Source organism: Ictidomys tridecemlineatus, chromosome 12, assembly GCF_052094955.1.
Source record: "Ictidomys tridecemlineatus isolate mIctTri1 chromosome 12, mIctTri1.hap1, whole genome shotgun sequence".
Taxonomy (NCBI): domain Eukaryota; kingdom Metazoa; phylum Chordata; class Mammalia; order Rodentia; family Sciuridae; genus Ictidomys; species Ictidomys tridecemlineatus.
In genome coordinates this window covers 77,141,564-77,158,591 of record NC_135488.1, presented here as the reverse complement: position 1 = coordinate 77,158,591, position 17,028 = coordinate 77,141,564, and the positions used below count along the sequence as shown (strand labels likewise).

Below are 17,028 nucleotides of genomic sequence, written 5' to 3'. Positions count from 1 at the left end.
TTGTAGTATCTTTTATAATAAATAGTAAAGTATAAATGTTTCCCTGAATTATATAAGCTGCTCTGGCAAATTAACCGAACCCAAGAAGGGGGTCATGGGAACCACAATTTATAGCCTAATCTGTCTGAAGTTCCACAGAACTAGACTTACAACTATCAACTGAACTAAAGATAGGTACTGTCAGAATTGAGTTAAATTAGAGAACATTCAGGTTTCATTCACTATTTTGTATGCCTTTGATGGTATTTTTCCATAATAAAAGGTTTTTAAAAAAGAAAGAAAATCCCCCCAAAATAGAGATGAGGCAATATAAACAAACTTAAAATTATACTGTACTGAAGCCATTAGTTTTATCCACAACTCTTAGCAGACTATTAAAATACACATTTTATTATATCAGTACTAAACTACAGCCCTTACAATGTTTCGTTAACAAAAATTTTAGTGAAGCGGACAGATGGCATGCATCTGTAGGTATGCTGGCTGGTGACCATATCTCAGTCTTTGTTCAAAAGTGATGTCTTACAGCCCTTATCCTTAACAGATCTGTATGTAGTATAGATAGCTAATATAATTTAATGATAAAGTACCTGATCTAAATTCTAATTTTTATAATTTACTTTACGCAAGGAAAAAGCATTTAACCAAGTTTTTAACAAGCTTTGTATAAAAATTAAAATATCAGAATTTGACATAATTAATAAAACAATTACTCTAGTTAAAATACTAATTTTAAAATGATGTTGATGGGTTTAGACTGATATGATCTAAAGAGGACTATGATAAAGTAAATTCCCTTACTTTCTGAGATCAAATGCAATGGTAGCTTAGAAACACTTTTTTTTTTGTACCAGGGATTAAACTTAGGGGCACTTGACCACTGAGACACTTCCCCAGCCCTCTTTTCTCACTTCCATCTAAGGCCATAAGAACACTGAGATAAAGGAAATTAATAATAGCGATTTCCAATAACTCAGGTTTACAAAACAACTAACAAAGTTGGGAGGAAAAACACTTTGCAGGCAGACATAGAACCCTAAGTTAGGTTACTTTCATAAAAGCAGTACACAGATATGTAAACATGTGGCTATTCTTTAAAGTACAACCACAAAACATCCCTGGTTTTAAAAGCAGAAAATTCTTTACAATACAGGACTTGTGTTTCTCCCGTTATCTAATACTTGTCCGTCTCATAATAAATACAACTTCTTCTCCTCCTTTACTGACCCATTCTCAGCCCTAAGCCTAGTTTAAAAAGAAAAAAATGTGTTAACTCTTTCTTTAACCAATTTGGAACACAGACCACCAATATTAACCAGAAAACTTTTTTTTTTTAGTACTGGGGGTTGAACCCAAGGGTGCTTTTCCACTAAGCTGCAACACCAGCCCTTTTTATTCTTTTATTTTGAGACAGGGTCTCACTATGTTGCTCAAGGCCTTACTAAATTGCTGAGGCTGGCCTTGATCCTCCTGCCTCAGCCTCTGGAGTCCGCTGGGATTACAGTTGTACACTACCTCGACCAGCTCTTTCTTTTTTTAAATTGCATTCTCTGAATTCTTTATTGGCCAACAGGTTTTATAAATCATTATTTCTTTAAGGCTTGTTCTCATTGATGAAACTGCTACCACACAAAAAGAAAGTTTACAACATTTTGGGTTGAAATAAGACTTGGAAGTTGCCTGGTTAGCTAGGCAAAGTGGCTCATGATTGGCCTGCCTCAGCAATTCAGCAAGGCCCTGAGCAACTTAGTAAGACCCTGTCTTGAAATAAAAAATAAAAAGGGTGGGGGATGTAGCTCAGTGGAAAAGCGCCCCTGGGCTCAATCACCAGTACAAAAAAAAAAAGTTGTCTGATTATATTGGTGGTCCATTTTCCACGCTGGTATGTTGGTTAAGAGTTAATGTACTTTTTTTAAACTAGGCTTAGAATTGAGTGTGTGAAAATAAAGGATGAGAAGAAGTTGTACTTAGGAGAACAATTAGCTCAGTGGTTAAGTGGTCCAATCCCTGGTTTAAAAGGAAAAAAAGGAAACCAAGAAAAACAGAAGAAAATTTGAGTATTTGACAGAAGTACATAGAATTTATTTTCCTTTCTAAACACACAAAATTTTGGGAAGTGAAAAAACAGATGATTTATCTTTTTATTTCCAATCTTACCTATAAATCAACTGAAAAAGAAGAGCCAAATATCTGTATAATCCAGTATTTCATACTAGGCAAGCTAGAATACTTAATATTTTTAAAAGGCTATATTTCACACTTTATCAACTAAAGTTTTAAAGAACTACTCATTAATAAAAACTGTTTGTGGGGCTGGGGTTGTGGTTTAGTGGTAGAGCACTCACCTAGCACGTGCAAGGTGCTGGGTTTGATCCTCAGCACCAATAAAAATAAACAAAAATATTTTTTTTAAAAAAACTATGGAAATATATAATACCAATACTAAAAACATCAATTTTCCCCAAAATGATATTACATTTCTATAAATGTAATATCACCAACTAAAATCCAACAGAGAAGACTTGGATAAACAATTTTGTAAATCAGGTAGAAAATTATGTATGCACAAAAGCCAGGACAAATAATTCTGGAAAAGCCCTATTAGCTAGAATTTTCTTCAAAAGTTATAGCAATTAAAAGGGTCTGATACTTCGATCTAAACAGACAAATACAACAGAAGAGAAAATATTTCACTCGTACAAGAATATGTCAACAGTGGCATTACAAACTTGTTAAGATCAATGATTCAATAAGTGGTGTTAGTCCAAATGGAAAATCATGTTGAAACAGAAAAGTATATCATTATCTCATTTCCCAGAACAAAACAGAATGCAAATAAATTTAGAAGAACTAAATATTAAAATTAACTAAATATCAAAATTAAATCATAAAAATACTAAAACAAAACCTGGCAGAAAATTTTTATGATCCTAAAGAAGGCCCTTCTACAACCAATTTATGCCTTTTATGACTTAAAATCATTAAAAAATTATAAAACTGACTAAAAAATTATGCACAGAAAAACACATATAGTTAAGATATAAATAAATCAAGAAAGACACATGACAAAAGCTTATTCCCTTACAATAGCTCGAGTGATTCTACATCTAGAAAACCAAAAACTAACAAGAATAGACAAAAGCAGTAATTGGAAAATACTCATTGGCACCTAAACCTATGAAAAAAATATACAAATGTAAATTAAAATAACAACTTGTTAAACCACTTAGTAGTATACCAATCAAAAACATTGTTGGTAAAGGCATAATAAGGAAAAAGGTACCTCAGGTGGGAAACAGAAGTTGTAACAACTCTTTGTGGGACAATTTGGCATTATCTAACGTTTTAAATGCAAATACCCTTTGAACGAGTGCTTTCACTTGCATGGATTTATTCTACAACACATACAATATCAAGTAATTATGAGTTTTCATAGCAATTATAATACAGAAAGCTAAGAATAAACCTAAATATTATCATTAAAGAACTGATTAAATAAAATACAGCAGTTCCACCTTATCCAGGTCTCACCATATGATCTCTCCCTCTTACATGTGCTCCCATCACTGTGATGTCATTCACTGCAGGTCCTCATCAGAGCCAAGTCCAGCCACTTTTAAGTCTTTGACTCTCCGTAACTGTAAATACATCTCTTTTCTTTATAAAGTACCTAGCCTCAGGTACTTTGTTACATGAAGGAAATAGACTAATACAATCAACATCCATTGTGATTTAGTGGTAGAGTGCTCGCCTAGCACATGCAAGGTGCTGGGATTGATCCTCAGCACCACATAAAAATAAATAAATAAAAATTTTTTTTAAAAAAAACTGTGGAAATACATAGACCAATATTTTAACATCTTACTCATCAAATAATTTGAGTTCCTACCACATCTGAGGCACTATGTTCAACAACTAGGACACAATGCCATATAGTTAGTCCTTTTCCTCAAAAAGTATATGGTGTGGTAGAGAACAGAAATGAGTAAACATACCATTGTCTTATATGCAGTACAAAATATAATATGATGAAGCAATAAGAATACATGAGAACAGATGAGGAAAACAACTTCTTAATAATAATCATTCCAAAAAACAAAACCCAGAAACTTACATGTGAAATTATGAACTCCTCCTTTGGGATTAGAAAGGATGATGGCCTTAGTCTAAGAAAACCCTGGTATCAGTAAAGCTGGGTCTCATCATTTTGCATGCCTGTGTCCTTATACAAGATATCTATACAAAGGTCACATTCAGCCTTTGAAACACTACTGATGACCTACAGTTCTGCCATTAGATTCCTTTTTTTTAATTTCTTTTAGTATATGTACTTATTAATTTTTTATGTGGTACTGAGGATCGAACCCAGGGTTCACATGTGCTAGGCGAGCACTCTACCACTGAGCCACAACCCTAGCCCCATCTGCCATTAGTTTCTATCCCTGGTACTGTCACCCCAAAGGGACCTTCTAAACTGTGTATTTAGAAAAAGGAACAAAATCTCTCAAAAAAATGTGCTATATGTATCTCTACAACATTTACTTCTATATAACAAGAAATATCAAAGAGAGACTAGAGGGTATAGCTCAATGGTACAGCCCATGTTTAGCCCATGTGTAAGGCCAGGGGCTAATCCCCAGGATCTATACCTCCACCCCCAGCCTCACTTCAAAAAAGAACAAACAGAAAAGAAATAATCATTCAGCTGGTACTTTCATCCTAAACTAACAAAGTACCTTTAAAATGTACAAACAGTATTTCAAATGAATTGCTTTTAGGTATATTATGAAATTACACACAAAACAGAGCAACTAATGAACAAAGATTATATGCTCCTTCTTAGAAAGGTTTTATATAACTACAGTAAATTCTAAGTTTACAGTGGTACAGCACTAAAATAGCATGTTTTCTAATACAATTCCACTTGTTTATCAAAGCTTCCAATTGTATTCATTACCTCATTATGAAAAGGAGGTGATTTACAACTTACTATAAAACACCACAAACTGGACATGAGTTTCTTAGGAAGCAATCTGAAACAAAATTCATTTTATCCATAAAGAGCATACCACTTGTTCTCAAATTTTTTTTAACTAGTCAGAAAATCAGAAATGGATTAATAAAAGGAGGGATTCAGAATATCTATACTCACCACTTCTATTCCTTTCCATCATCATCTAGATAAAAATGGAGGAGGGAGAGGTAATGGACAGAACATGACATTCTTTTCTTTAGAGGCATCTACTTCCTGGGAATGTTATGTCACCATTTGCTTGAACTTTATATTAAGAACTGATAATAAATGACTTATAAAAGAATAATCGTCTTTTAACACAAAGCCATATCCTACACTTATGAGCCATGTTCAGTCATATTTCCATGGCAAAACAAAGATTTGGACAGTCTCTGAATGTGATTTAAAAGGCACTAATATTCTTTTCTTTGTATTTACATTCATGGTCTCTAAATCCTATCAACTCTTCTTTTATAAAGTCTCTTTGTAACCTAACTATAAAGCATCACAGCCAATTAAAGAAATCAAGCTTCTTATAGTCCCTCAATATCCATCCTCTCATTTAGTCCATTTTTATTAATGAACCAGTAAAAATCTAATCCCCTACCCCTTCAGAATTACTGCAAAAGCTTTCAAAGTAGTTTTTAGGAGGAAAAAAAAAAACTATTTAGTTTTTTTCCAATTTATCCTGAATATTGTTACCAATTTTCAAACAATGCTTTCATAATGCTTTGCCATAGTTCAATAATCTTCAATAACTACCCAATGCCTAAAACAGCAATTTGGGAAAGGAATGAGAAATAATTAAGTAACTTTATGTTTTAGAAAGAATTGCAATAGCTGGGCACAGTGGAGCATGCCTATAACCCCAGCAGCTCAGGAGGCTGAGGCAAGAGGATAACAAGTTCAAAACCAGCCTCAGCAATGGCAGGGAGGCACTAAGGAACTCAGCAAGATCCTGTCTCTAAATAAAATACAAACCAGGGCTGGGGATGTGGCTCAGCAATGGCAGGGAGGCACTAAGGAACTCAGCAAGATCCTGTCTCTAAATAAAATACAAACCAGGGCTGGGGATGTGGCTCAGTGATGGAGTGCCCCTGAGTTCAATCCCTGGTGTCCCCCCCCAAAAGAAATAACTGTAATAAACACATTTTATTATAGTTTCATAATATAAATTAGCAAAACCAAGGGTAACTTTGAATGCAGAGCATGGATTAAAACAGGAATGATAAAATCCAAATTCCTTAATTTGGTATCCAATTTATGCTTCTGAATCCAGATCCACTGAACATTTTCAGTCTTACCTATGTTTCAGAATATGTCCAGAGACCAGCTCAAAATCATCATTTCTAATAACATTTGAATTTCTTTCAAATCAATTTCTATTCAATTTCCCTTGCATATCCAAGACTGAGAGTTGGCCAACCACCTGTTCAACTGGAAGTCATGTTTCTCTATGAAAAATGGTCATCAAATGAGATGCAAGTTAATGCATTGCCGTGGAAATGCTACAGGGACAATAGCAAAGAGCAAATTATGAATCACCAACTGCTTAAAATCAAAGTTAGGTAAAAACTAACATAAATGGCAATATTAAATGCACAAATGCTAGAAATTTATAAATCCTGTTATAATTAGGTTAGCCTGTTTCTAACTATGCTCTACACATTTCTCACCTTTTTGTCTTTAATCACATCAGTCCTCTCAGTCTTGTGAATCTTCTAAAATATAGACTATATTTTAACTCCAAAATTGTAATTAAGGAACTTATTCCTAAAATAAGTAAAGCCTCTAAGAAGCCCCCAAATGATTTAAGGGCAGCCCAGAGCTTCACACTCACCTGCCACCACTTTCTCCAGGTTTTTCTCACCATTCCTACTGGATATTCAAACACTTAACAAAGCTCATTACTGCCTCAGGGGATTTTGCCCCAAGAGTTGCTTGGATTTGATCGAGGATCAAATCTTGAATTCTCCAGATCTTTCTTAATGTCACCCAACATAAAAAAGGCCCCACACATCTCAATTATTTTTCCCATACCATAATTCTGTTTATTTCATTACAACACTATTCTGAGTTCTTCATGTGATTATCTGTATCCCTCTCCCCTGGGAAACAAGTGTCTTGCTTATTGCTATCCCCTTAAAGCTTAGAACAGCATCTTTGTCTCAACAGGCTATCAATAAGGAGCACAATAAATGAACAAACTCTTCAGTGCATTAAGAAATCTAGATGCTCTGAAACAGTTTAAATAACCACGACCATAATCACTGTCCTTGCATTCACTAAAGAAATGGAAGATTTCAAGTATCATGGATACAAAATTGTACAGAACTCCTGAGTAGGCAATATTCTCTCTCCTTTTTCGAACTTAATATTTCAACAATCAAGACTTCAAGAAAACACTGTCACCTCCTGAATCCATAATGTTCAAAGAACAAAACTATATTCCCATGCGGAAATATAAAACAAATTAGTATTTATTCTTTTGTCAATCATTATATTTCCTTTCTAAAAAATTCTTATTATGGGGCTGGGAATGTGGCTCAGGCGGTAGCATGCTTGTCTGGCATGCGTGCGGCCCGGGTTCGATTCTCAGCACCACATACCAACAAAGATGTTGTGTCCGCCGAGAACTAAAAAATAAATATTAAAAATTCTCTCTCTCTCTCTCCTCTCACTCTCTCTTTAAAAAATAAAAATTAAAAAAAATTCTTATTAATTTATACGTTTCTACCTTAGTTTGCCTCAAATGTGTATTTTTCCTGCCAAAAAAGAAAAAAAAAAAAAAAAAAAAAACACTTCAGTCACTCCTGATCTTCTACTAGTGTTTTAAGTAGTGCCTTCCAGTATGTTAGTATAAATTGTTACTCAGAAGCATCAAAACTGGCTTATTTTCCCCACTGTGGACAAGTGAATGGAAAAAAACAAATCGTGTGATCTCAGACTGGTATTCTTTTTCTAGGAAAGGAACTACCTCCCAAAGCCTACAAGGTTATTAAGATCTCTCAGCAGGCAGTTACATCACTTCCTTCTTGACCTTTGTACTTATATATTGGGACACTATATCTCAAAGAAACAACCTATTTACCCATATGCATCTCAGATGCATTCTTAATCTCTAATAAACTTAACTTTATCCCTTCTAAAATAATCTCCCAGGATACAAAATGCAATAAAACAGTGTTCCTTTTTAAATAATATATAATCAAGTACCTAAGTGAATGAAGAGATTAGAAACTATAAAATACACGTTTTGTTTTAGTCCATCAAAAACGTTATTTTTCTAAAAAAAAAAAATTTTTTTAAAAACCGCATTCTTCTAAAAAACAGCATCTCTCACCAATATATGAAAACGTCCGTCTCAAAATATTTCATTAGGTCTCATGGTAAATTTGTCACAATATCATTTTGTCAATTCCTGGCAAGAAATCCACAGGTTTTCCCTTAAAAATGTCAACCATTTTGCTTGCTTCTCTAAGAGTCAATTAATGATGCAGTAAGAGGCTAAGCTGGTCCACACTAATACTTGGCAATTCCTCTCACCCTGCAGCTAAGACCCTTGCAAAACTGCGCCCTGATGAAACATTACGCCCAGATCCCGCTTCCCAGGCTGTTTAGCAGGTGGGGAGTCTTCACATATCCCTCGGCAGAGCTGGGCGGTGGCAGGACTTCGCCAGAAGTCTCTTTTTCCCAATCCTCCTCGCACCACACCACTGGAGGCGCTCTCCCTTCACTGCAGTTGGGTCACTGTGGACGTTTTCCACTAAGCCAGCTCCCCACAAGCGCATAAGGAGGAGGGGTGAAGCGTAAGGGGGCCCCACGCCAGACAGGGAGTAAGGCGAGGGTCCGGGCTGAATGCAAGCCAACAGACCCTCGGAAAATAAGACTGGTCTAGAAAGGGCCCTCCTAAAAAGATAAAGGAGTCAAGGCTTTTCCATCCTCACCTCGAAGCCAAGTCATCCCAACGAATCCACAACCCTAATTCCTCGGTACACACCCAGCTCCTACAAGGGGTGGTGCCTAACTTCCGGGACGCAGTGGACTGGGGACCAGAGGAAAGGACGTAGGAGTGGGGTGGGGTGCACGTGTTCCCCGAAACCGAGACAGACAATAAAGAACTAGTCTGGGTTTCCGCGGCCGCCCCACCCTTCTCCCCAGCGCCTCCCACCAAATGGGGGCGCCATCGCCCCGACGTCGGCAGACAAAGCCCCCTCCGGGTGGAGAGGAGGCCTTGCCCTAGGCGTCTGGGGCTGCACACAAAAGAGGGAGGGGACGGAGGGGCGCGAGGGGCGGCGCGAGGCGGGAGGGCGCTGCACTCACCCACAGAGCCTGAGGAGCCCCTGCGCTTGGGCGCGGCCGGGGTAGAGGGGGGCGCGGCAGGGGCCGAGGCGGGCGGGGTCCACGCGGGCTCGGCCTGGGGACTCACGCCGGCCGGGGGAGGAGGAGGAGGCCGCGCCGGAGGCTCGTCGTCCTCTCGGAGTTTGGAGGGCGAGACTGCGGCAGCGGACGGAAGGGATGGCGCGGGCGCCGTCGACGATGCGGGACTCGGGTCCCAAGACGACTGCCGCTCGGGTGCAACGGGGGGCGCGGCCGGCAGGGGCCCCCTGGGCGCAGGGGCCACGAAGTCCAGCGGGGGCGCTGCGGGGGCGGGGGGCACCGGGGCCGCCGACAGCCCGGCAGCGGGCTTCCTCTCGAGCACCTCCAGCTCCTCCAGGTCTTCGTCCTCGTCCTCCTCTTCCTCTTCCTCCTCTTCCTCCTCGTCCTCGGGCTCCCTCACGAACTGGTACTTGAACGCGGGCTGAGGCCGGGGAGGGCTGTCCGCGGACGAGGAGACCAGAGGCGACTGGTCCATGTCTTCCATGGCGGGCGGGTCAGAAATGATGCTGCAGCTGCTGCCGCTGCCGGGACCGCTTCTCCTCAGAGCCGCAGGCGGTTGTGTGGGGGTTGGGGAGTACTAAGAGGGGCCGGGCCAACCGAGTCGAGGGACCTGCAGTGGCGACGGCTCCCGGAACAATGAGACTGCTCCTCCTGCCTCCGCGCCCGTGATGCGCCACCCGCCCCGTCCCCAGTTGCCGCCGCCGCCGCCCAGACGAACGAAGGAGAGAGGCCAGTAGACTCTCCGCCCAATTTGGCGTGACTCACCCGCCCCAACAGGGAGGGCAGGGACTGGCGCGGGAGGGAGAGGGCCAATCGGCAGTAGGATAGAGAAGATGGGCAACCCGTCTGTCCAACAGAAAAGGAAGAAGATGAAAGTGGGTGGGACTTATTGCATTTCTCTCTTACCGGCTGGTGTTGTGCCCGGTGGGCGGTGTTTGGATCTGAGAACTCTATCCCCCCTCCCCTCGCCTTGTGTAGATGTGGGGTGGGGTCTTGGCCTTGCCTGCAGCTCCAGGTCAGTCTGCGACCGGGGACTGGCCGCCCGCCCTGAGGGATTGGAGAGGTTCCCAGAGAGCCACCGGAAGGGCGTTATCCTGGGGGACTAGAGGTGGAAACTTTCCTCCCCGGAAAGGAAAAAAACCCTAAGTGAAGAAAGGTGTTAACAGGACTGTGAAGTAGGCCGTAAGGATTTTTTTAAAGATTTTGAAATACAAGATTTTTTTAAGAAAACTTAAATTCCTAACCATATCATGATCACCATCCACTCTCAGAGAACATTTTTGCTGTTGTTGTTTTGGTATCAGTTTTAGGCTCATTCCCGATCAATACAGCAGGCAGACCCTGAGTGCATAGGCAAAAACAGTTGGGCTAGATTATGTGGGGATACCGGGTCCACCATCTACAAGTCGGCTCTTCTCCCAAACGGAGTTTTGGGCGCTTGCTGGCTGCAGGACTCTAACAGGGTAGAGAATGAGTCACCCAAAAAGAGAAAGGGAGGGAGAGAGGGAAGTGGTAGCAGCAAGATGCCTTGGAAGTGCAAATTTGGTTCACTGTTACATTTCAATCACCTTAAAGCAGTGAGTCAACATTTCAGATGATTCAGGCTTTCTTGGAGTCAGGAAGCCCAATACTCACTGGTTTGATATGCGGGAAAAGTTGTTCCCCAGTCTACTTTTATTGAAACTGGTGAGTTTAAAGACTGTGGTTTCAGAACATGTGAGAATCAGCACCTAGAGGTTTAAAGAACCCTTTTATCTTTCTAATATATACCTTTTAAAAATATCGACCTCTTTTTTCAACCATGAAAAAAAAAATGAAGTCATTGGCCCAAGAAAATGGATGGAACTTCAGGGCATAATGTTAAGTGAAACAAGCCAAACTCAAAAAGTCAAGAGTCCTGTTTTTCATGTATGCAAGATAGAGAAGGGGGCCCCGCAAAGTAGAGGAAGGGGATCAAGGGGAAGTATGGGAAAACAAAATTGACTAAATTATGTTGTTGTATGCATGTAACAACAAATCCCATATTATGTATAATTGTAATGCACCAATAAAAATATAGCAATATTTTAAAAACAGATTGGCTGCATGCCTATTCCAGAATCCTGGAAGAACATACATTCAGGTTGCTCAGAGTATGCAAGTTTGCTGTCAAAAACCTTAGTCACTGGCTAGTTGTGGTTACTGAACACTCAGAATGCCTGAAATGAGATATTCTGTAAGTGTAAAATGCATATGGAATTTCCAGAATTAGTACCCAAACAAAAATGAAAATATCAATCTTCTTAGGTTTCATCATGAAATTATTAATATTTTAATAAATAAACATTAAGTTAATTTCATTCATTCTTGTTAGATTTTAAAGCAGCTTCTAGAAAATTTTAAATACCCACATTATTCACATTGTATTTTTTTTTTAATGTAGACAGTGCCAGTCTACATTAATGATTAAGACATTTTGATTGCCATGGGGAATCACTGGTTATTTAAGCAAATTCTTAGCTCCAACTAATTAATATTACCCTAGGCTTGGGTATTAAAAAAGAAAAGTAGGGTTGGGGGGAGGGTTGAATAGGTGAAGCACTAGATATTCTTAGGGCAGTAAAACTATTCTGTATAATATGGTAATGGTTGATATATAACATTACACACTTAGCAAAACCCATAGAACTAACAACAGAAAGAGTAATGAGCTGAAAAAGCCCTACTATAAACTATGGACTTTAGTTAATCATCTATTTGGGGTTGAGCACATAACTCAGTGGCAGAGTGCTTCCCTAGTCATGTGCAAGACCCTGGATTTGATCCTCAGAACTTCAAAAAATTATATAAATATTGCTATGTTGCCGCAGTCTTGGCTGGGCACAGAATCACGAGCCACCACACACCTTGTAGATTCAAACAGCAATTCTTTATTCCCGAACTCACACCGGCCTCTACACACATTCTCGGGAAAATTTCGTTCTGCCACTGCACAATTCATGTCCCAAATACTTTTTCAATTCCACGAGAACTCATCGGGAACTCAGGCGGTAGGAACGCCCTATTCCCTACAGCAATAATTTTAAACCTGGAACTTCCCTAAAACCACATAGTCTTAAACCGGGAACGCCTTAAACCCAAATTATCTTAAACCCAGATACTTCCTAAAACCTGCAGGATACACCCTAATCCTGGATCCACCCTGGTCCTTGAGCAGGGTCACCTTTCTCAAACACACATGCAAGGTCACAGCGGATTTCCAAGGCAAGTCCATTTAACATGGGGTACGCTGGCAAGGAAATTTCGATGCGTCATTCCTACTTGGCAATGGCCCTCAGCACTATGTTTATTATCAATATTGGCTCATGAAGAAATGGACAACATCAATGCAGGATGTTAAAAGAAAGAAACTGGACATTAGGGTCAAAAGCATATGGGAACTCTGGACTTTCTCTTCATCTTTTCTGTGAACCTAAAACTAAGAAGTAAAGTTGTTAACGAGAATGTCATTTAGGTCTAGTTATGGTAGTAGGTAACTAGCTAAGAAAAATAAAGTTTACTTTAAAAAAAAAAGTAGAAAAAGAATTCCTCGATATGTTACTATATCAGGTTTATTATCAATCTATTCAAGAGCTAGCACACGAAATCCAGAGATGAACTGGCTTCTCTAAAAGGGTTGTGAGTTGATTCAAGTTTGGTTTTAATTTTTTGAAGGGATTAGGAAGAGTTGAATGAAAGAAGTGTGGATGTTAAATTTAGGGGAAGTAGGTTAATGTCACATTCAAATTTTAAAAGTAAATTCCTACAGTGATGACCAAAATGGTTGTATTTGAACTCATTGTCAAATATTTGTCAGAAATTACCAAAAATGTGTCTTTATTTTCAACTAATTGCATCCACTTACAAAAATATACTAACAAAATGTTACTGTATGAACTTTTTCTATTTAGTCAAATGTTACTGCATGAATTTTTCTAATAACTTTAGCTTTAAACAGTGCAGCCTTTCTCATACTGTTTTTGCAATAGGTTTGTTCTGAAATCTCTTTTTTAATATTTTTAGTTGTAGATGAACACAATATGCCTGTATTTTATTTATTTTTTTATGTAGTGCTGAAGATAGAACCCAGTGCCTCACACCTGCCAGTCAAGCACTCTACCACTGATCTACAACCCTCGCCCCCTGAAATTTCTTAATAGAGAGTTTCACAGGCTTTTTTAAAATAAACTATATTTTAGAAATATTTTTAGTTGTTGGTGGACTTTATTTTATTAATTTATTTATATGCAGTGCTGAGAATCAAACAGTGTCTCACACATGTGAAGCAAGTGCTCTACCACTGAGCCACAAGCCCAGCCCCTCACAGAGTTTTCATATATTATTTGTAAGGTACTATGATAGTTCTGCATCATAAGTCTCTGTAGCTGTCACTGCTAAAAATAGTCTCAAGGGGCATATCTTTAATAAAGTTTCATAAAAGAATGTAAAAAAGTAGATTTGTATCTTTAATAGTAAATGACAGTAAATACCAAGGCAATAATAATCACTCTCCTCTGATATAGAATAAAAATAAGAACTTAATATTTTTAATCCTTAATTTTAAATTAAGTATTTGATGGATGAATAAGTGAAAACAGTTTACCTAACATTTATAGAATGATCAACAAAGCATTAAAAAAAAGAATGCTGCTACTATACAAGAAATAAAAATAGAGCTAGTTAAATATTACTATAATGAGATGTAAATATCACTCTCACGAGAAAATTGTGGGGATTCGAAATAGTTAAAGGAAGAATATAAAAATATCTAAGTAATAGTTTGAAAACAATTATTTATTTAATTATATTTAAAAAATACTTTACCAGAGGAAAATTGAGGTTTCCAAATACCAACAGCTAGTAATTATTCTGAGAAACATGGCAAGATTCAGCTTGGTGAGAATCAGAGTTGGAGGGATTTTGGTCAGCTTGACCAATCTGCCTCCTATTGTAAGAGTTCTCTAACAGAGGTTTCTTTTAAAGTTGGTCATCTGTGATAAATTAAGAAAACAGCACAGACTCGTCTCAACAATTCCCATCAAAGGTGAAATCAATTTCCCTACTTCTTCTGAGCTGGCCTTGTGAACTTCTTGACTAGTAGAATGCCCTAGAAGTGAGTTTGAAGCCCAACACTGCAGCTTTTGCTCTCACTGTCCTGGAATGCTGAGGCCCAGTGAAAAGACTCCAGGAAAATGAGAGACACCCAGTTGTCCCTACTGTAGAGCTGGGGTCTCAGAAATATGAGACACTCAGAGCATCTATCCAATCCACAGAGTCATGAAAAATAAGGAATTGTTTGAAGCTGCCACCTTTAGGATGATCCATTACCCAAAAAAGTTAGCTGAAATGCCATCTATTTTGTGCTTCCATTTTTTGCTTTATTGACTCATACAAGAAATATTTCTTGGTTATACCTCTGCACTAAGCCCTGTTCAAGACTCCGGGGAATTGTATTCCCCAGAGGTATGCTCTAAACAAAACAAACACAAATGTGCTTATATGTGTTCAGGACAGGGAGACTTACTACTTAGGGAAATAGCTCATTCAATTTCTATATTATACCTTATTGCAAAAATGCTTAATTGATATCTAATCTGGTATATGTTGAACAGGTTAAGTAACCTTGTAACATGTATGCCCCTTGAAAAAATTAAAAGACCTAGGAGGGGAATGTTCTTGTCTCCATATTGTAAGACTACAAAGTGGGTTCAGTAGTCATGGAAGAACAATGAAAGGTAGATTCCAGACAAACCTGTTTCGAAAGCTTTCAACCACAGCTTTTTCACCTAATGAAATGACTTAACTGTATTCAAAAGAACGAATGAATGATATTCAAACATTTTCTTCCAAAAAGACAAACATCATTTTGGCATTTTTAAGTGAAAAATTTATTTATTTATTTATTTAAAGTCATCATTAACTTTCTTCTTTTTTTTTTTTTTTTAAGAGAGAGTGAGAGGGGGATAGAGAGAGAGAGAATTTTAACATTTATTTATTTTTTCTTAGTTCTCGGCGGACACAACATCCCTGTTTGCATGTGGTGCTGAGGATCGAACCTGGGCCACACACACACTAGGCGAGCGCGCTACCGCTTGAGCCACATCCCCAGCCCAAGTGAAAAATTTAGCACCTTGCTACATTGTTATCCCTACCAATTCACTGGGATTTTATACTTCATTAACTGTAACTTTTGGTGAAATACTAAATGCATTCTGTAATAAAAATAGAAATAGAAATTGTGTAATGTTAATATCTTTGGCCATGCTAATAAAACATTGACAATTAATGTTGGACCTAAAATAAAGTCCTAAAAAGAATCACATAATAGACAAGGAAAAGTCATAATTAAAAATGAATCTAGGGTTGTAGCTCAGTGGTAGAGCACCTGCCTAGCACATGTGAGGCAGTGGGTTCGATCCTCAGCACCACATAAAAATAAATAAATAAATAAATAAATAAATAAAATAAAGGTATTGTGTTCATCTATATCTAAAAAGGTATTTTAAAACATGAATCTAATTTTTTCCTTTAACTTTCTTTGGTCCTGTATACTTTCACTGTATTAGACTATTTCAATATGCCTCATTTTTCTGAAAAAAATTATTTTGATCTAGCAAAAAATTGCATTTGAGCCAGCAAAATATTAATTTTCATCTAGCAGCAAAAAATCAAGCAAAAGAATTGCTATGCTATCTTAAACAAATAAAAATGCCCTTACAAGGCAAAAGAACTAAAGAAGAGTTCACAAAATATATAATTCATTCTAATACCTAACCCATTCTTCCCAATACAAAATGATTGAAATTCTGATGCTTTATCTTTAATGGAAAAAGAAACCAGGTGGTCACTATCGTTAGAATAAACATGATTTATTTATTCAACTAAAATTTACTGTATATCTAGGCTTTGGTAATGAAGAATAAACTTCCTAATGTCAAAGAACATAGGAGTTCACATAAACATATATGTGTGTCTATGTGTCTGTGGAGAGAAGGAAAGAGGCAAATTCTAGCAGGATTTAGAGAAGACTCCATAAAAGTAGTTGATACTTGATCTTTTAAGATAGAGAAAGAAAAAACGCATTTAAAGAGAGGGAATAATATCTACAGAGGCAGGGAGAGTGAAACAGCAGAAAAGCAAGGCATAGAAAGACATCTGGTATAATTAGAGAGGTAGGAAGTAACTGAAGAAAAAACCAGAAAAATAAAGTGGAGATAGTGACAAAACTCAAATGCCTTACTAAAGAGTGGAAGCATTATTTTTTAAGAGTTATTAAAGGGACTTAAGTACAATTGTAGAATGATCTGATTGATAATGTACAAAAATAACACTAATGGAGGATGAATTATGGGAGCTAAAGTAAGGAACAGAATGTTAAAGATGAAATTACAATATTTCAGCTAATCATTGTCCAATAACTTTATTACAGATACTATGGTTTATTTTTATTAATTTATTTTATGTAGTGCTGAGGTTTGAACCCAGGGCCTTCCTTATACATGCTAGGCAAGTGCTCTACCACTGAGCCACAACCCAGTCCCACCTGAAGTTTTTTTTTTTTTAAATTTTTTTGGTGGTGCTAGGGATTGAACCCAGGTCCTGTGAATATGAGGCAA

At 38.0% G+C, this 17,028-nt stretch overlaps 1 protein-coding gene and 1 long non-coding RNA gene across 5 annotated transcripts in view; both read right to left on the bottom strand.

Annotated features, from left to right (window-relative positions):
* The window catches only part of Rtn4 (reticulon 4), a 66,682-nt gene extending 56,529 nt beyond the window's left edge, over positions 1-10,153 (bottom strand). Inside the window, exon 1 of one of the 4 annotated variants that reach the window (XM_040271562.2) lies at positions 9,338-10,153. In XM_040271562.2, the coding sequence (XP_040127496.1) occupies positions 9,338-9,878 (541 nt within the window). In that variant the 5' untranslated portion in view covers positions 9,879-10,153. The remainder of the gene's footprint in view (positions 1-9,337) is intronic. The other 3 variants (XM_005322006.4, XM_078029173.1, XM_005322009.4) reach the window with 3 other exon arrangements.
* LOC144369374 (uncharacterized) lies at positions 767-8,552 on the bottom strand. Its single transcript, XR_013428980.1, has 2 exons — positions 6,855-8,552; positions 767-6,735 (listed from the first exon to the last, which is right to left on the bottom strand). It is a non-coding gene; the product is annotated as an uncharacterized LOC144369374 (long non-coding RNA).
* Positions 10,154-17,028: the final 6,875 nt, after the last annotated feature.